This window comes from Heliangelus exortis, chromosome Z (assembly GCF_036169615.1).
Source record: "Heliangelus exortis chromosome Z, bHelExo1.hap1, whole genome shotgun sequence".
In the NCBI taxonomy this organism is placed as follows: Eukaryota; Metazoa; Chordata; class Aves; order Apodiformes; family Trochilidae; genus Heliangelus; species Heliangelus exortis.
Window position 1 is genome coordinate 18,163,859 of NC_092454.1, and position 21,997 is coordinate 18,185,855.

The following is a 21,997-nucleotide window of genomic DNA, read 5'->3' on the forward strand; positions in this document are numbered from 1 at the left end:
GAGATGACATTAGTCACTACTCACTGACCAAACTCTTTATAATAAGCAGGTTGGTGGAGATGACTTAATTCAGGCACACAGAGTAACTGAATAATTAAATCAAATAGAAGAGCTAATAAAGAGTGCATAGACACTGCACAGACAACATTATTTAGGGAATGGAGAAAACCAATAGAAAAAGAATAGTAAGTAAAGCTTAAGTTTTTTCTGATTCAGTATTCTGATTTGTTGAACGTTTTCCCATCATTTTATGCCCTAATAGGTTTCCATTCTCTAACATGAACTAAAACAACAGAGAAAGCTACTCAAATGCATAGCTTCCTAAAATGTATCTGATCCACCAAGTTGCTGCAGTTAAAATAATAAAGACAATGGAACCATCCTGGTAAAATTCTCTAGCACTACTCTTTTGAGATTAGTCATCACTAAGCTACTGCAGACAATAAGCTGCTTCAAAATAAATTATTATGAAAATTCTAATAATTGGTGAATTTTACAGTGTGGTAAAAAGAAAGTGATGTACTGGGGAAATAAGTGAGAAAAACAACACAGTATAGAAAAAATGTACTTTGTTGCCCATGTTCAACTGTCTCATAAACTTTAATTTCTCAGGAGGTAAAACTATATAATTTGTTCACCAAAAACCTTAAAAGAAAGATTAAGATAAACAAAAAATAATCTGGCATGACACATGAATATATAATCCAATGCAAATAAAACCCAAAAGTTATTGTTCAACATGATTAACCTGACATCCTAATGTCTTCTCTTAATTTTTACCAAGAAGAGACAATTGCTTAACATCAATGAAATCTGGAAGATCAAGGGGAGCACAGTTCCTGAAATCAGGTATGAAAAATTCTCTTTTTTACATCAGCTGTTCTCAGACGTCTAATTTTGGACATTTAGTAGTTGTAAAGAGACACCCAAGGATCAAGACAACAAGCTGTCCACAGAGTACAATCTAAAAGTTAACACAGTTGTATGCCAGTTGCAGAAAACTGATTTTTTGACAGCGGGGAGGAGTAAGAATCAATTAGTGAAACTTCCGGTAGCAGACAGAAAAAAGTTATGTACCCCTAAGACCACCCATTTGTTTTATTATGTACTGCTTCAGTGCACAATGATAATATACCTAAAAGCTGCACTTTGATTTTTACCAAAGCCAGCCAGATCAGAAATAGCACTGACAAGAGTTTGCTATGAGTTAAAGGCTATCAATGCAACAGATTAAGAGGATCTTCTGCATGGCAGTTGTACTATTCGAATCATGGAGATTCAGGGCACTTCCAAGAAAATGAATAAACAAAAGAGAAAATGTAAATCCAGAAACAGACAGCTCCAACTTCATTTTGCAATTGCAAAGCAGTAATTAAAAAATCAGCAAATATTAACCAAAATTATTATGTCCAATTAAAGTGTTAGGAAGTAACATTTACTATTAGGAAACTTATTTCTTCAGAACATAAAGACAGTGGCAGTTTTGGTCTCTACATTTGCAAACTTTACCTTATGATAAATATGTGCTTATTCCAAGATCAACATCATGAAGAGTACTGTTTAACATTCACTCCAAGAGAAAAAATGAAGAATATGGAGAAAAAAAATTAATAATAATTGTAAGACACTGCAGAAGACTTGAAATCTACATTCCTGGACAGCTTCTGCTAGTAGTTTGTTTTTACATATATATACACAGGTATGAGTGTTTATTAAAAATACAGATAAAATTATATATTATGCTAACGTGCACAAATATACAGATAGCAAAATAAGCAGCACGGGCATGTAATTAAGGGGTCCCCAAGGCTCATAAAGAAAGTGCAACGACCTTGTTAGTGTTTGGCCTTTCTTTCGCACCCAGTTTCATTGTAAAACAGTCAACCATGAAAGTACTTTAAAAAGCTGGTTTTCTTTTTATATTTACGACACGGTTTTATAATGTACCTTTAATGTTTTAGAGAAGCTATTACCTTGTTTATATCTTCCTGGCAAATTTAAAATGAACCACAAACTTTCTAATTTTCAACTTTCAGAAATCTGAATGCTTTTGAATGCCAGGATTTTCAACTTTGCAATTTAATGACAACCCTGTCTTTGGCCTTTGCTGACCTGTTGTGAAGTAAATCAGGCACACTAATGTGGGCTAACAAGTCTTTTTCACACTGTTCGATCACCCTGCATCTTTTTTCTCCACAGACACCGCCTCTCTCCCACTCTCTGTCTAGCCATCCTCCCTCAAAGCAAACAAAATGGTCACTGTAACCCTGCATTACTGCTCATTAGATCACAGGTTAGTCAAGTGGAACTGCCCGAGGTTCCCAAAGGAGAGCTATACTTCAAAAATCTGTCCATGTCAAATGAAGAAAAAACCCCTGAGCGTGGGGTCACCCAGATCAATGATCAAAAGAGACTGAGAATAGTGGAAGGAAAAAAAGAAGGAAAAAAAAAAAAAGCCCTTTTTTGTTAAAAAACAGCCTTCTGTATAATAAATCAGAATACAAAGATACTAAGCTTTTTTTTCCCCTTAACAACACTCCATTTTGGGTACAAAATGGGATACCTTGTTTTTCAGAAGGTTTTCTAGAAATAAGTTTCTTTTAAAGTGCCAAGAGTGAGATTTCAATGAACTTCAAAATTACCTTAATAAAATTAGTGAAATAATAATGGCAACTACTCTCTATCATGTAAATACTTAATTATTTTTTTAAAGTAGTTAAAATCAATTTTCATTCAAGTATGTCTTTTATTAAAACAAATAATGCATTCTGAACTCCCTGGAAAAGTTGACAAGCAGTATGTCCACAGGAAAAGTAGTCAATCAAAATTAGATATTTTGAACCTTTTTGGTGGTACACAACAGATGTGCAGGCATGTGCAATACTTCAAGAAAGCTCAGTAACATTTCTGTAGCCTCTGTTCATCTTCTAATAACATTTACAAATTTATTAAAGAAAACCAAGAAAACTGGAAACGTTCAAAAGAAAACAAAATATTAAAATTACAATTTTATCTGTAAGTAATGAATTTCAATACACAGAATAGACTTTTGATCTCAATGATGAATACTGGCTGTTTAACAAAGTTCTGTGCACATGTGTTTTGAAAGCAACACTGAATAGTCTACTTACTCAGAAAAAATGAAATACGTCAAGATTAACCTACATAATGCATTTTAAAAATCAGATAGAAAATGATTATTCAAAATTAGTAACATATTTTTGAAACAACAAATGCAGATTGTGTCATCAATTAAGACACTGCTTAATCTAAAGGGATCCCAATGCTTTCTGCAGCATTAGCGACAGAGCATCTTTTCATTTGTAACTCTGAAGAGCTTTATTTTTCTGCCCTAGAGAGTAACCAAGATTTCATTCCCTTACTCCCTTTATTCTCAGCCATCACCAAAGGTATAATTGGGAGAGAGGAACAAAGGCATTGAAATTGGAACAGAATATATGGTAGTAGATTTGTATTTTAAACATGGTCTTTTGCAAAGGTCTTACTGCAGTAGAACAAAGCTACAGGAAGTCAAAGGAAAGAAATCCTTAAAATACTGAAACGTTTCATAAAAGTTTAGTAAATAACTTCTTAGAATTTATTACTACAGTAACATAAAAAATGAGAATGCAAGTGATGTGTAACACATTATGAAAAAAAAAACAAACAACTGGACACAGTTTACAAAATAAACCTGTATGACAGGCAACTTAATTTTCACTACTGTAATTGTAGCAAATATATATATATTCGCAAATATATTCACAATAATGACAGGTTTTTTCCCCTATTCAGATGGGAAGAGGATGTGAACAACCTTTCAAGAAAAGCTCATTCATTAAATGCAGCTTGGGGATTTTCTTTATGTTTTTAAAAGTTTGCATTATGTCTTACAGTGCATATTAATACTTGAACAAGGAACTCTAGCATACAATAATTTTTAAAAGATCTACGCACAAATATCAAGTCTTTCATTTTAATACACTATTTCTAACCATTTCAATTCCACATTTGAGTAGATTATGAACAGGGAAATATTACAGAAAAGATCAGAAAAGTAAAGATATCGAGAAATGTTGTGTATGTATTGCCATGGACTGTTCAATGCAGTGTTAATACCCTGGTTTTGTAAGCACTAGGAAAAAAAAAGAATTAACTGTGTAAATCTGAATAATAGATCAACATGTTTTCAAGAAAAAAAAAATCCTCAAGTTTTGTCTTCCACTCTCGCACCCCCAGTATGTTTCCTAGTTCACTTCTATGATCCGTCACTAATAATTTTTTTCCAGACCAACTCAAAGTTTTGGGCTGTACAGATTCCAGCAGGACAAGTTACTGTTTCATGTCAGACTGCTGTAACAGATTTTTTAAACACTTAAACTATTTTGAGAAAACATTTATGCTTATAAAGATTCCAGCATGACTAACAATATGCTAGAGTATCAACAAATCATCATTAGAATAATGTCATTATATTAAATCTCTGCTTCTAGTCTTATGAAGATGATGGTTCCAAGGCGCTTGAGGGTGGATAATTCATGTTTCTTCTGCGGTATGTCTGCCTCTGCTGCTGAAACACTGACAGAAAGGGAGAATGATTCCCTCTTTTGAACCGTATGTCATCATGAACTGGACAGAGAGATTTTTGAGGAAATACTGGACACTATTCTCAGCACCCATTCCTACAGTAGAAGGCCTCTAATGGACTGCTTTAGGAAAAAAAATTAGCAATACTCCATCCTGATCCTCCCTGTACTGTGGGACCTTTCTCCACTTCTGAACTTGCTGGACTCCCTCCCATTCTTCATTTCTGTTTCAAACTCGGATTGCTCTCTACTCATTTCTTCTGCATTAATGACAGTGAAGTCTTGGGTTCATAAGGTTTATCACGTAAGCAAATCTACAACTACCCAAAATTATCAGAGCCTAGTGATTAAAAAAAAAAAAAAAAAAAAAAAAAAAAAAAAAAAAAAAAAAAAAAAAAAAAAGCTATGTCCCCATCTTTTGCAAAGAAGCAGCTTTTATCCCTGCACTCAAGAATTCATTCTAATAAATATAAGAAGGATGTCTGGAAGGAAAGCACATCCTAAATCAATTCTACAATAGCAGAATTTTCTACAAACTTTTCCATTCTTTTTCATCTGACTCTGAGACCATTTTTTATAAGAATTGGAATTTGATTTGGAAAGCAGTTATACAGCTACTACTTTGTTCCATTTGAAATAGTTACTTATTTTGAAAGACATACACCTTCTCTTGTTCATGCAAAATGTCTCAAACAGTAACTAAATTTCTGAGCACTCAGGAATCCCTCTGAATAGCAGTATCACAAGCACAGAGGCTCAAATGGATTGTTATGAGCATGTAGTCAGATTTATATCCAGCAATCCTCAGGATTCAATTCAATTCTCTACTAAAGCCCAAAAACTTTTGACCAAGAGAAAAATGGTTCAGAAAGAAATCTAAAAAGCTGTGTTCCTTTCATCTCCAGTAGTCTTTAATTTATTTAATGAATACTATGTAAGCATTTCAAAGTGTAAAATACTTAGGAAAAAAATACCAAAAGAATAAAACAGTCTTTTTTATCTGAAACCACTTGAACATTTCTCTTATCACTTTTTAATTTATACAGACTATGGTCTACCTTCACAGCCACTATGCTTACTTCTGCAAGAACAACCAACTCTTTCTGGAATGGCATTTTCCTTGTTCTTCCTTGTCTCAGAGTGCAAAGTGGAAATAAATGCTTGTGCCATAACTCTCTCTAAATTGGAGTAAAAGTTCTTGCACAACTACTCCAGAATTTTCACTTTTAAGAAATGAGGAAAGATTATTTCCCGTAATTTCCTGTATAACATCCCTCTCCTGAGGTTTACTGTTGTGGGATATGCAAAACCTAAGCAGGACTGATGAAGGTGGCAAGTAGAAGGACCAAGTCTCACTGGGTTTTAGTCACACACCACCATTTATCTGCACTCTCAGCTTTCTCCCACCCCTTCTTTGTGCCTGTACACTAACTTAATTGTCTTATGAACCAAATATGTTTGAAAATAAAACCAGGAGGACAGAAGGGAGTAGTTACGTAACTTTTATGTCTGAACCAGTTTATCACATGGTCACACAGTCAAGACTATCACATCTTAAGACTGAGATAGGCAAAGATGCCAGCATGCAAGCCAATACAGCTGACAAACACTCAAAGAACACCCAACTATATATGCATAAGACAATCATTTGCAGACACAAAAAGTACTTTAAAAATCAAATTACTGATGTTGAAACTATACACAGCAATACTATGCAAAATCTACTCCAAAATATGCAGCTTTTTTGCAGACCTTACTTGGTACCATTAGCTGCAAGGGCCTTTCCTGTGTCTTAGCTGCTCCTGTTCTTCAGCTCCCTGTATATTGTGCAAGATGTGCACATTCACAGGTGTGGTCGAGTGTTTTTGTCTGTATCTTCAAGGAGGTCATTTGAATTCAAAGTTGGTAGGGGCAATCTTTCAACTCAGTTCCTTGTAGACTTACTTAATTGTCAAGAGCAAGACTGGGAATTTACAATTCTGAGATACACTTTTCTTTGCTACATGAGCCATGTACATTGGTACAGCACAGTTATTTGTAAGCTGCTATTATTCACATAAAAATTATCACCAATTCCAATTTAAATTTCGAAGTAAATAAAATATATTAGAAATGTTATCTACCAAGACTTTGTTTACTGTAAAACAAAAAGCGTTAAAACAAAAAATTCTGGATTCTGTACTGTAAAACAAAAATTCTGGATTCTTTATGTCACCTTTTTAATGGGATTTTTGCAAAACTCAAAGCCATTCTAGATATATTTATTTACCAGCCCTTAAAAAAATGTTACCATTCCTTTTCAGATCATCCTAATTTCTTCTTTGCTCACCATTATCTTACCCCATTTGTTTCTTCTCAAGCAGAAGAGACAAATGCAGATTCTTTCAAGATGTTCAGCTTCTCATTTCTATTTCTTTGCATGGTCACTTATACTTTTTATTAATAAAGATTTACTACTCAACTTGTTATTAGTAAGATCACTAACTATGCAACGATTAAAGTAAATATTACCTGCTAGATATTTACATTGAGCAGTCTTGCAACTAAGTGAAATTCTTTTGCTGTACACATCTAGCTATGATGTAGATCTACTCATGGATAGTTTAATTTTAAGTTTTAAAATATTTTATATCATATTTTATTTAAATTGTTTGATTTTAGGATATTTGAATATCAAAATCATCCTCCTAACCACTCTGAAGAAGCTCTTTAATCAGAAGGAAATTCCTATAAAGCAGGTAAATTTGAGTTATTTCTGCATTTTTCTAAGCATGGCAAAACAAATATTTCCTAAACATCAGTTTAATAATGTCCTTCTTTCCTGCAAATGTGTTCATAACTGAAGTCTGACAAATAACTCCTCTGTTCCCACAAAGGCCACAATTGCGAAGGAAGCAGCCAATACTCAAAATAGCAGAGTCCAACTCCAAAACAATCTTCAAGTATCAGGGGATACACCTTGGAAGAGAAGAAGTATTTGCAGTGAGGGGATTGCAAATATTAAGGTTGTTAAGGTCACTATGATCTCAAAGCAGGGTAGGAATCCATATTTTGGCTATTTGCTGCAGTAATATGAAAATAAATCATTACAGAAACAGTTTCTCAAGGAACCAAAAATCTGCCCCCAATTTAACTTTACTATGGATGTCACCATCATAAAGTACACAGATTTGCAACAGCTGGTCTTCAGTTCAGATAAGTGAACTAACCTTAGAGGCTTGACCAGTGTGAGGACAGGACAGACTGCAGAAAACACTTCCATTTCACTCTTGGTTTCAGGCTAAGTTTTTTTATTACCTGCTGCTGGAGACATTATCTGTGCAAAACTGATAGCTGAGACACTGTATAATCTCTGAGGCTAAACCTCCTCACATGTCACTGTTCAACATGTTTTTTTCAGACTGCTAGTAATGCCTCTACAACTGGTACTTTGAAAGGGTTTCCCAAAAAGAAACCCTTTTCCCCTAACTAGCAGAAACTACAAATAGCATGAGGTATGGTAACATAGTGCTAAGGGACCAAAATTAGAAGAGGTAATAATTGCATCCTGGAATTAATCGTCCATGTGCAGCCAACTCAGACCATAAAGCAGGCCCAGAAAGCAGTTTTTAGAGCACTGACCAGTAATAGTCTTTGCAGACCCTGACAAACCTGGACATTTCTCCTGCAATCATCATTTAGCTTTAAGATGCTTAAGGCATAAAGAAGACATTATTTACCTATAAAATTATTTCCAGACATAAACAAAAAAGAAGAAACTGGCAAAGCAACAGATATAAGCCCTCACATCCCTAGGGCAGCTCTTCTCACAAAAGCCACCTAGGGCAGCTCTTCTCACAAAAGCCACCCTCCACTTTTCTGTTAGCAGAAAACCACTGTCCACAATTCAACACACGAATGCCTTAAAATAATCTCACAGACAGATAAATAGACCACAACCCATGTAAACAGAAACATAAGGTCAGACTTTCACAGTTGCATTTGAAAACACTGATTGGAATTTAAAGACATTTTTAATCTTGGTCCATCAAGGAAAAAAGGAAAAATAGGGAAGAATTCCCTCTGGAGTTTAACACTCATCAGGTACCCCAAGTTTACAGTAAGATCTTGCATGCAAAGTAAATATAAAAGTTATGATCATTGAACTACATAATCTTTTCACCTTTTTTTTTTTTTTCCTGACAACAATAATTAAAATGATTATACAAGTTTTAAAGAGACTGAGAACACTTTTGATTCATGGTCTACTATAAAGTCTATATTGAAAAGTCTAGTATTTTTTAAGGGGACTTAGAATATGTCTTCAATTATTTCCCCTGGTACTAGCAGTCAGCAATTTATATCTACAAAAGAAGTGTATTAATTGCCTGCACTTGTGGATAACTAAAAGGAAAACCACCAAAAGGTTAAATTGCAAATGTCTTCAAACAGATGATCTTTGAATAAAATAGTTCATCTGGAAGGGGCCTTTAATGATCATCTACTCCAAATGCAGCATTGAAAACTGCCTTAAATATAAAACACAAAGAAAATCCCCCAAACCAATGCACTGCCAAACATTTAGATGCTTCACCACTGAACTGGCAAAGCATCATGGTTCAATTGGGTTTCTCCTGTGTGGCCAGTTCTACGTAGCTTTCAGAAGCCTTCAACAGTTGCAGACAAGTGTTTGCTCAGCATAGCCTGTTCCTAAAATACGGTGTCTATGGGTGAGTTCCAATCTATGATTCTTAACAACTGCTCTGACTTGTGAGGAAAGTTACTTTCGGTATGCATATTAATTCAAGTAACAGGAATCCACTGCAATATCCAGCTTCTGATGCTATTACATGAAGTGATATGCATTCCAAAACAAAAATCAACAAGTTGGTAATCATAGTAATGCTGCTGTTCCATGACAAAACAATTTACAATGCTTTTATCACCATAAGTAAATCTGTAATATTTTAAGCCTGTAACAGAAATCTAATTAATCAAAATACTTGTTATTACTTTTAATACTTTCTGTAATGGAAAAACTAAAACATGGTCCATCATCAAAATGTTCATTAAAAATACACATTATTAGAATTTTATTCTATGTAATACATATTAGAATTGCACACTGTATTTTAGAGATGGTGGCCATCTGCTGAGTAACATAATTTATTTTTAACTTTTAACTATTATTATTTACTAATACATGAGGTTTCCAGATCTGCACTCAGAGCTGACTGACATATGGTTTGATTTTTCATCACAGTCATTTTGATCTAAAAATAAGGTTACTTTGCATACCTATTGACTCAAGTAAAATTGTCTGAGTTTCACAGCCTAATTAATATATGCAGTCCTTATTTTAGCACTATTCAAAAACAAATATGTGCTGCTGTCACAGGAACAAAATAACTTACAGATAACTGACATGGGGAGATGGAATAAACACCACTGAAGATGACATAAGAGAAAAAAGAGACCTAATATTTGAAATTACCTCTTCATTTACAGTTTCTGAATGAAATGTCAAATTTAATTTCCTGATGTATTTTTAAAACCAAAATCCTATGAAACAGATAACTAGCAACTGTACACAGGAAAAAAGGATTACATTTACTGATGAGAATTTCAGCTTAGCTTTTCCTGTAATTTTTCTGATCACTTCAGTAAGATGAAATATACTGCTCAATCATGACTGCAAAATTAATTAAATTACACTTCCTAGATTAAGCAAGTTATTTGGATATTCCTACAGATCACCGTTAGAGTTTTGAATTGAAATATTCATGACATTATTTAATGCTTACAGCATGCAACTTCTACAATTTCATGTCTACCTAAGCTGAAGAAAAAAACAAAAATAAAACAAAATTTTAAAAAATTGGAGCAATTGCACTTCCCAACAACAAATGTAACTAACATCTGTTGCAGAAAGTGCTTGGCATTTGTACAGTTCGCTGAAGGATTTTTGCTGTAGTTAAATATTTTTCTATAATTCCTATTACACACCACTCGACTCAGACATTTTATTTAATTGTACTCCACGAGGCCCTTTCATGTCCATTAAAGAAAGGCAATTTGTTTCTTAAAAGAACCCATGCATGCCTCTAAATTCAACTGTGATTCATCTGTCTTCTGATACATAAAAAAACAAGAAAATACCAATAACTAATGGACTTAGTTGTGCAAAAACATCTAATAGATCTCTCAACAGTCAACATATATTTTTTTAATCCTTTAATATACTCTTTTTAAAAGAAGGAATGGTCTTATGATTCAGCACTTTAACTTCACATCTCAATAATGAGACAACAGCATGGCAAGGGCTTTAGAAAAGCAAGGAATTTCCATTTTAACAGAAAAACTGACTGAATAGGGGTCCCTCTTTGCATACAAAGCAAGCAGAGGGCTTCATTTTTTCAGGGACAAAGTAACAACTTTGTGACATTCTCCTTAATTTTGTTTTGCATTATTGTCAAGTAAAGAATTTCAAATAAATACACTGAGGTCCTGATACATTTGTATGGGATTTTTTTTCTTGAAAATTCACATAGGCTTTGCACATTTTATAAATGCTTGTATTTAACATTTCATACAAATCCAAAGTAGCAATCAATACTTGTTTGCTCTGAAAGGACACTAAAAGTTTGCTGGGTTTTGTTTGTTTGTTTTTTTAAAGAGTATGCAGTAGAAATATTTTTATGCTATTGTAAGTATACAAAGATCTAATCCTCTAGTAAGATACCAAGGAATTAGTAATGACGGATGAGGAGAAAATGAGGGTACTGTCAATAAAAAAGAAGAAATGCTAACCTGAAATAAACAAAAGAGTGTGGGCCACAAGTCTATCCACATGGGCTCAAATGCAAAAGGGAGAGTTATGTGTATAGTTTCTTCTAAAGCAAACTAACAAGTATTGTATTCACTATTCTTATGAAACCACAGGAGGAACATTTTTTCAATTATATTTGTAAACAAAGCCCTTCATTAATATTAAACCAAATTTGGCCACTTGAAAAAGGGAAAAAAAAGTAGAAAACAAAAAAAATACTTAAATCATGGGGAAAAAAGCATTTCCATTGATGGAAATTATAGTATGTATTGTTCTATGAAAAAAGCAAAAATCAAAATACCTTGGATAAACTTGGATTAATAAAATTAAAGCAGTTGGATATCTTTTGTAATTTTTTAAGTGGAAGGCTTAGGATTACATGCTCTGCTTTTATACTTCATAATAAACTAGAAGAAACTAATGACTTGATATACAAAAATCAATACTACATTTTATTTAAATATGCACTATTTCTTCCTAAGTCTGTTTTCTGATTAACAAAACTTAGAAATTGTAGCTTCTATCCCTGAATCATTTCAGAAAACCTTTTTATGTAATTTGATAAACTAAATCTAAATTCCTTATTTATTTTTTTTTTTCGTAAGCATGGATTCCTGGTGGGAATCTCCAACAATTTAATAAACCATTTTACAGTGTAGCTTATGTAGTTCTCACTTAATCTCTTCCTTTCATATTAAATCATCACTTCACTATACTGCAGTCATATCTACACTTCTCCTTAACATATAATGAGCTTAACTTTTTCATTCTTGATTTCTTTCGGCTAAGAAAGGAGGTATAAAAAGCAATAAAGTAGTACAGACAATGCACAAAACTATGTTGTACAAAGAGCAGTTATCCTACAGATCAGTCTCTCACTGAATTGAACTGGCACTCTTCAGAAAGTACATGGACAAGTACATGTAAGAAAGCAGAATGTTTAAACACCAAGCAGCAAGCCAGTAAGGTGCTGAATGAGTTTTCACTCTGCTGTAGTAAAAAAACAGCACTCAGAGCAAACAGAGGATTTCACATAAAATCTTTAACATGAAGAGTTCTTTAAATTACAGCTATGAGCAGAATGACACAATGAACTTTTCACTTCTTCCCAGAATTTCAGAAATTACTGAAAAAGCAGTAATTTTCAGCATTTTCTCAAAGGTTACGTGATGAGATAGGAATGTAAATAAGATTAATTTTTCATATACTTAAGGTACATTGAATAGAACACTTATGTAACTTACTATGGGACAGCTACAAATTAGACATGGACGTTAGCCTTTAAAGAAGAAAATCAGAACAGGAATTGCAGCTTTGCCTTCATATTAGCACACAGCAGTTAAGAGAAAAAGTTTTTACATAGCAGACAACCTAAAGTTGCAATTTAGTTTTTTAAGCAGTTGCAAAGAATGGAGTAACAGCAAATAATAATAAATAAATAATTTAAATAAATCAATCAATAAAGTTTAAAAATCACTGTACCAGCAGCTTTTGATAAGAGTAGCTGAAAAACATCATTTCTCCCTTAAGCAAAATATAGTGAAAGCAGAACTGTTTGTATCCAAGTATTAATTGTCTGTTTTCCAGAACAATAAAGCCTGTATAGAGTTCATTGGACCAAGTTCTTTTAGGGCTGAGAGTGTTAAGGGTCTGCTTATGCACAGTGAAGAACAACTGAGGCCAGCCCTTAACTAAGCAGTCCGGGTAATAAGTATAACAGGGTCAGTGGTCTGCAGACAGTAAGTACAAACAGGTAAGATGCTGCCACATTAACATACCTCTTGTACGGAGCGAGCTGCTGGCTTGTCTTGGTGATTGGCCAGTATTAAAAACGGCAGAGTACATAACTGTGGGTGCTGAAGGGCAGAATGAAGTTCATTCCTAGCAGTTTCTAGTTCATCTTCAGAGGAGGCACTGTCTAATACAAATATAACCCCTTGGGATCCTTGGTAGTAACGACTCCAGTATTTCCTGATATTGTCAGCCCCTTTCAAGACAATAATAAGAACTAATTAAAACAAGAATACTTAGACAGATTTAACAGTTGTATTTGATGTAATCCTTCTATTTAGAACAATCAAAGAAATGGAATAATTTTTTTCTCCTAAATAATCATAATTGAAAGATAAAAACTAAAAAAGCAACCATAAATCCAAAGCACATAAAACATCAAATTAACATTGTTTACATAAGAAAGGAATTTGACTCACAGAATTGTAGAACTGTCATGTTTGGCAAAGACATCTAAGATCACCGCATCCAACTGCCAACATCCCATTCCCCCACCTCACCCCCTCCAAAAAGCTAAATATATGTTTATCAGTATCACCATGCCCACAAACATCTTCCACAGATCTAGTGTCCAAAGCTCCCCTGGTGCAACTTCAGGCCATTTCCTCTAGTCTTGTCATTATTTACTTGAGAGATGATGCCAGCACCAACCTCACTACAACCCCCTTTGAAGTAGATTTAGAGAGCAACAAGGCCTCCTCTCAGCCTCCTACTCTCCAAACAAGACATTCCCAATTCCCTCAGCCTCTCATCATGGGACTTGTTCTCCAGATCCTTCACCAGCTTGGTTGCTCCTCTCTGAACTCGCCCCAGCAACCGTGTCCCTCTTGTAGTGTGAGGCCCAGCACTCGGGATGCAGTCTCACCAGTGCTTGAGTACAGGGGCATCATCACTTCTCCTGATGGCCACACTGTTCCTGATACAAGCCACGATGCTGTTGGCCTTCTTGGCCACCTGAGCACACTGCTGGCTCATATACAGCTGGCTGTCAACCAGCACCCCAGGTCTTTTCTGCCTGGCAGCCTTCCAGCCACTCCTCCCCAGACCTGTAACATTGCATGGGGTTGTTGTGACCAAAGTGCAGGACCCAGCACTTGACCTTCTTGAACCTCCTATTATTGGCCATGGCCCACTGATCCAGCCTATCCAAGTCCCTTTGTAGAGCCTTCTTACCCTTGAGCAGATCAACACTCTCACCCAGCTTGGTGTCGTCTTACTGAGGAAGCACTCAATCCCCTCATCTAGATCACTGATGAAGATACTGAACAAGACCAACCCCAAAAATGAGCCTTGGTAAACACCACTGGTGACTGCCTGCCAACTGGATTTAATTCCATTCACTGTAATTCTCTGGGCCCAGCCACGCAACCAGTTTTTATCCAGTGAAGAGTTCACATGTCTATGCCATGTCAAGGAGAATGCTGTGGGAGATGATATAAAAGTCCTCAAGCTTTAAGACCACAGCTTTCATCCCCGAAAGTTTCTTCTCCGTTGAAGAGTACTATCAGAACTACCACACTTCAGGGTCACAAAGTCTAATCCTGTACATTCTCGTTGAAATATCTTGGTACTAATATCTAAACTTTGTCCACTTTTTTTTTACTTGACCCTGAAGCTCCTTGCCATAACCTGTACCTTTCTGTCCTAGCAGTTGCTCACTCCTGAGCATAAGGTTAATCACTAAGCCACCAGGTAAACAGTTCATAACTGGGAAAAAAAGGTGTCAGGAAAGCTTATTAAAGTAGTAAGACATTTAACAACGAGAATGGTGATACAACAGTATGTTGAACAGTGAGTGAGAAGTTATGATGACAATATGCAGTAGCATTCATATAAACTGTTGGCCACACTAAGGATTCTGGAAGTGCCCAGCAGTAGACATGAGTGACTGTACCAGCTTATGCACCATAGTACTTCTTTGGATACAGTTCAGCAGCACTCAGCCATCTCAACTGAAGTCAAGCAATAAGGTTATCTACAGAAATTTTCTGTCTCCCCTGGAGAGCAGCATATATTGTAACACTGAGATAGGGGAAAAAAATTTGTATTTGACAGCTGTCAAACTATACAAACTATGATTTGGATATAGGCTTTCTTTCTGTGTCTGAATCTGGAACTACACTCATGGGGATTAACACTAAAAAGCAAACAGCAGTGATCCAGTAGAAAGCTTGACATGTCAGCGAGACAGCAATTTGCAGAAATGTGCTGAAGGTATCCTTTACAGACACTTTTCTGACTTCGAGATAGGAAGAAGTGAACTTTAACGTAGACAAAGATATCAAGTGCTGACAGTAATAAAATTCAATTTTTTAGTAAAACAAAACTACACAAGTTCTTGCAACATGTAGGCACAAAACTATAATTCAAGGCAACATAATTACTGTTACATTGATATGATAGTTAAAATTTTTACTTAATACCCTGTTTAACAGAAAAGACAGTGACTGAACATAAGTGAAGAAATAAATATTTTTAAATGAATTTACATTATATTTCTTAGGAATGCAACTCAGGGTATTCAAATCTCATCCCACAGAGTTACTGTCTTCTCTGTACTGGACCTACTTAAGCCTTAAACGATTCTGTACCTGGAACAATTTAGGTGGCTAATGAATATAGTGAACACACACTTTTTGCTACAGAAAATATTCAAGTCATACCTGCGCAGTTTTTTTCTGCAAGAGATCTAATGAGTTGATTATTTAAAGATAAATGTCTTGGGATTTAGTCAAGAACTTGCCTAACTTATCTATTAATTTATCAGGCTCAAAGTAAGAATATACAAATAGCACAGGCATTTCATTTATTTGACCACCAACTTCTGATCAACATTATAGCAGAGAGACTGTATTGAAAGCTACGTCTATGCTTCTGTACTGCCAGAATATTTACCACTTGTAAAGAATTTCATACATTCATTTGTTAGATATCCCCATCTTTCAAAAAAGTTGTCTTTGTAAGAAGGAAACAGAGCAAGCTGCCAGAGGGACGATATTTACATAGCCACATGCAGCAGTGTCACTGGCATCTGAAGTATCACATTACTTTAAAAACTGGTAGGGAAAGATTTTAAATTAACTGAAAGGCCAACACCATGATCAGTTCTTTGAAGCTTTTTTTTTTTTAACTACTTGATGTGTGTTATTTACTCAAAGCTTCAGCCAGATACTTTTCAATCATGTCGCTGCAGACTGAGCCTTATTTTCGTAACCATACTATTTCTAAAGAGAAAAACTGGGTAGTGAACTGCAGAGCATTTGACCTCTGGTAACCAGGCACGAAGAAGAAAACAGCACATGGATCCCTGTATAGGACACTGGAGACAGAAAAGCAGCATGCTGATTTGTTGACCTTACAGTCCTGTCTTTTTGGTTCAGGTTCTTAAGCTGCTCAGCTTTGTTTCTTCACATCAACTGTCCCAAAAGAGAAACCACCAAAGCATAGTAGTCCTTTTCTCCCCAGTCCTGGCCAGTCATCATGGCATAGACTAACTAATAATGTCTTACAAAAGTTAGCATTTCCTTCAGATTCTTCCATTAGAATAATGACATGCTCTAAAGTTGCTTACACTTCAATTCTGATGAAACCATGGCCGGAGGCTTAGTAATAAAAAAAATTGCATTAAGCAGACAAGAAAAAAGACGGAGAAATTCTGTACCTTGGGGTGCCGTTTTAACTCCCTTTTCTGGCAAATGCACTTGAAAAGTAATTCTTGGCACAGTAAGCTATCAGCAACTGGAAATCACAATTTCTTCAAGAAAAGTAAGTTTCTATTATTTGGCTTAAGTCTTTATATCCAAGGATCATAACCTGCTTTCAGCTTCTTTCTCTAGAGCATTAGATAGCACATTGCAGTTATCCCAGGCAGTAATTGTTGGACTACAAAGAGTAATACAGCCATCACACTTTACTGCATGGGAAACATGCTATATGAAATGTTCACTAAGATATGACGTTCAGAGTAGTATTTTACTCTGATACACACAAGAGCCATGACTCATTCCTAGGCGTGTGATTTCATTCCCTCAGCAATGAGCCCAGAGGAGTGAGTTGAGTCCTATGAGATGACTAAAACATCCCACTTACAAATAAATTTGAAGGGGACAGAGATGGTGGTGGAAGCCCACTACAACATAGTCATGCTGCTTATTAGAAAAGCAAAGATAGTCAAACATAGGCTTGAACTACTTTTTATAAAAGGAAAAAACACACCTCTACAGAAATGACAGGGTGCTCTAATTAAAAGCCTCAATCATCCAGATTTACTACATGGCATATTTATTTAACTCAAAAAATTTAGAAAGTTTTAATCTGTAATTTAAATATTTCAATTTAAGCATTTAAATATTTAAATATTTGATATTTAAAATATCAAATAAATTATTTTTTTTATTATTAGCCAAAGGCATACTGTGTCCATATTAACAGCATTTATGATAATGTATCAGTGTCAACAGTACTGTCTCAAATGCATCCTGCAAGCTCAGGGGAAAGACTTTGAGAGTTACTTGCAGTTTAGTAGTTTAGTATACATCTAAAACCAGTTGCACCATTATGCACTTTTGTAAATATTATGCAAAATACAGAACCACAAACCTTCCTTCTGAATACGAATACCCGTGTTTACATCTTCATTTATGCAGCAGTTTGAGGCTACCTCCAAATCCCTTTTTTTCAGTACTTTCAGGAGAATATAAAAAATTCACTGAAAGCAATTTAAAGGTGTCAAACTTGTTACTTGTCAAACTTGCAGCAAGTCTCCACTGAGAGCACAATGAATGTCACATAGCTCTTGCTTCAAGATAGTCTAGCCTGCACATGAAAGCTCTTGTTAACCTCAAAATACATCACAGCTCCAGAGAAGTTATAGTCTCAAATCCAAGGAAGAACTTTTTTCCCTCCCATCAAAATCCGTTAACCTGGGGCCATAAAAGTATGAAGTCAGCAACCAATTTTTTTACCACTTCAAGTATAACATCCACACACCTGAAATAAAAACATGTATTTTGAAAGTTTTACAGTTGATTAAAAAACATATATATAATTCCTCTCCTGATATTAAACAAACTATTTCTAATTAGGAAAAAGGTAAAAAGACATCAAAGAATATGTCAACTGTGTCTTCATCCGTGGTAAACTGTCACATGGCATGGGGCACAACCCACCCTTCCACCCCAAGAAAACCTTATGAAAGGAGTTTTCAAGCAATTGTTTCTTAATCTAAGCAGGGTTTATAAATTCACTTTCCATCATTTCCACAGAAGGAAAACCAACTTTTTTTCCTCGGTATAAAATACTTGAAATCTTAGAAAATCTTCACACATTTTTGAGCTATGGCTGCACCTTATCCATTTTGGGCATACTCTCTGTTTAGATTTCCCAGTACTCCCCTTGAAGAAACAGAGGAGGCTGATTTTTTTGTTTTTTTTTAAGAACAAGTTATTTTTCAAACTTTTATTTTCTTTTTACTACAAATACAGATAAAACCCATTCTAAGATACCTGCTTTATATGTAGATGCAATGTGTCCACACTGACATATGCATCCACACATGGATGGTACATAAGTTTCATGCAGGTACAATGTCAATCACCACTTGAAGGCTATTTTATGCCTAAACAGCAAGAGAGATGTTAAACCAAAACCTTAACCTGTCTTGCTAAGCCCCAGAACTCCTGCTTCCTACAGTTTAAATCCAAGTGATCACAGTCTGCTTTCTCAAGCCTTTCCGGCAGTGTATTCCTGCAGTCATACACAATGCATAAAATAATAAGCCCAAAGCTGTTGAGGGACAAATTTTCTGCCTTTGTGTTTAATGTATATTATTCTGGATGTCAACCTTTTCAGTATTTCCATATTAGCTAATTTAGATGCTTTGTCTAACTTTGAATCTCTACCTACTCTGATACTTGAAAGTGTTAAAGCAGCATTTAGCTTGCAAGCACTTGCAAGTTTTAAAAACACTGTATTTTCACTTGCCTGAAGAAAGTAACTTTGATCTACTTAGGTGTGTGTCTTGTAACACCAACCTAAAAAACCACGCAATTTGAAATGAAGAATTCCTGTTCTAAGAACTAAAGGTTAATTTTAAAAGTTCTTTTAAAAAACCTTACAGACTATTTCAAAAGGAATATAAGAAAACACATGCCCTGCAATATGCCCTAGCACTTCTTTAAGCCTGAAGTTTGAAGGTTTAATAGGTTGGAGCATGTGGCACTCTACACTAAACTGGACTTTATGTACGACGGTCATTCTCAAAATAACCCTTTTTTTTCTTTTTTAATGTCTTTTAAAAAACTATTTTCTTTTTAAAGGCACAAACACACAATAATTCCTCTAGGGATGACAAAGAATGGTTGGCAACAGAGAAATTACCAGTTATGTTTGCCCTTCTTTCACCTCTGCTGGGGGACTCAGTAACAGTCAAGATCTCCAGACAGCTGCACAGCTCCCCAGGCTGACAACCGCTGCCAGCACCCAGCAAGGCTCAGATGTAACCTCCTCTGAGATGCAGTTACCCTCTGGCAACAGTGAAAGTAATTTCAAATAAAGCTCAAAACGCATCTTTCTCTATGACAGCTAACACTAGTAGTCATGAAAAGAAAGAAGTAAGTCTACTACAACTGTGTATTTCTGTCTGTCTAGCCTTTCTGCTGACTGGTTCACAAAGGTTTGTATCTGTTTTTGCCTTTGAAAGGATCAAGACCTCTTCTGTCTAGAATAAAAAATTAAATTTTTGTTTATTTGAGAGTCCATAAAATGTAAGGATTATTTCTGAAGCCAAACTAGGCAGCTATTCACCACACTTTGATTTAGCCTGAAAAAAAATGGAGTAGCAACTCCAATAGAAGACAGTCCTTTTTGCAAACCAGAAGTCCTACTTTTCTCTCCTCAAAAGATCTCATTAACAAAGAGACCCTGCCGCACAAAAAATGTAAATAGGAAATGTGTTCTAATTTTTAATTATCATATTACATATAGCTTTGATAGGCTTTGCTCACATGGCTTCTACTTATTTTGACTAAGATAGGCAGTGGGTTGTCTACCAACACTGTAAAAAGCTAAATGTAGGAAAAGAACAGTATTTCCAAAAAAAGAATTGTTCCAAATAAAGCAATGGAAAGATCACTAATGCTGAACTCGTATCAGAGCTTCCTCAGTACTCATGCTAGTGAGAGCCATAAGCAGGTGTAAGTGATATCATTCACCAATGAAATGAGGAAGGTAAGAGGCTGGGCTTAGCCACTATTTGAAAAGCAGTCTGAGTACAATTGATAGCAAACAGATCTAACTTTAATACTTTCGGAAACGTCTCTGTGAGACTCACAGCTTGGACAGCTCATCAGGGTCATCTAAAAATTTCATCTGCTGAGATGTTCTGTAAACTGTTAGACATAGCTCTGTCACAGATGGCACTGCAGGCACTCAACAACCAGATTTTGTAGACGTGTCAACAGCCTTTTAGTCAAATACAGTGTGGAGATATTATTACTTTGTGTTAGTTCGTCCATGTGAAAATTACTTAGGCTGGCATTTACTTGTAGGATTGGCTTTCTGATGACTAACTAGATGAAATTTTAGCTGTTCTGTCAAGCCATGTTGCTAGAAGGGAGTTCAGTACTCCCCTCTAACTCCAAAATGCAAGGAGGAGAGTGTTTCACAATAAATATCTAAATTTTAAATTCTAATTAATAGAATCATAGAATAGCTAGAGCTGCAAGGGACATTTGAGATCATCTAGTTCCACCCCCTCTGCATAGGCAGAGACACCTCCCACTTAGACCAGGTTGCTCAAGGCCCCATACAACCTGGCCTTGAACACTTCCAGGGTGGGGGCAGCCACAACCTCCCTGGACAACCTGTGCCAGTGTCTCCTTACTCTCACAGGAAAGAATTTTTTCCTAATGTCTAACTTAAATCTCCCCTCTTCAAGTTTTAAATCATTTCCTCTTGGTATCTCACTACACACCCATGTAAAAAGCCCCACCCCAGCTTTCTTGTAGGCCCCCTTCAGATATTGAGAGGTTGCTATAAGGTCACCTTGGAGCCTCCTTCTCTCCAGGCTGAACAACGCCAATTTCCTTAGCCTGTCTTGATAGGGGAGGTGCTGAACATCTTAATAACAATAGAATATTATTTTTTCCCTCCTCCTTCATTTATTCACAAGGCAGATTCTACCTGACAACTGTTGCCATCTTCTGTAGGGGCTCATATTTTCCATCCAACTTGGATTGCAAGGAAGTGTGCCTCTCCCCCCTCCTACCGTCTCTTCTTCTGCTCTTTATTTCCAAATTAAGGCAAAATAGTAATTTTAAGGCTTAGTTTAACCGATCATATTTATAGTTATTTGTTCTCAACCTCGAAAATTAATTTAGAAGGCCTGAGTGTAAATTTATGACTTTTGTCATGAAGCTTAAGAAGGAACAGCATTGGGGAAGATAATTCTCATCTCTTTTTTCCTGGGAATGCCCAACAAACTGGAGATTTAAGCATCCCTGATACTAATCACTCCACTCCTAATATGCACTTAACACATTTTGTCTTAAATGAAGTTTCAAAGATGACTACACAATACACTGATTCTCTATATTTGTGAATAAGGCCTTTGGGTAGATTACCAAAACGTAACACAAATATATGACAATACATTTTATTGTATCAAATTGTGTGCTACTTAACCTTTTAACATGTTAGCATTTTTAAACTTTAAGAAGAAAAAGAGATGTTCAAATCCAGAATCTTTCCTTTAGATTTATCTAGGCTCTGTACTTGGCACCCACCAGCAGTTTCTAAGCCTGCATTTACAAGA

At 35.5% G+C, this 21,997-nt stretch overlaps 1 protein-coding gene across 6 annotated transcripts in view; it reads right to left on the minus strand.

Moving 5' to 3' along the window:
• Positions 1-21,997, minus strand: part of ARL15 (ARF like GTPase 15) — a 214,940-nt gene that overhangs the window by 114,362 nt on the left and 78,581 nt on the right. For 3 of the 6 annotated variants that reach the window (XM_071730671.1, XM_071730673.1, XM_071730676.1), the window contains one exon: positions 13,173-13,381. In XM_071730671.1, the coding sequence (XP_071586772.1) occupies positions 13,173-13,381 (209 nt within the window). Of the gene's footprint in view, positions 1-6,793; positions 7,545-13,172; positions 13,382-21,997 lie in introns of those variants that run through there. The other 3 variants (XM_071730675.1, XM_071730670.1, XM_071730672.1) reach the window with 3 other exon arrangements.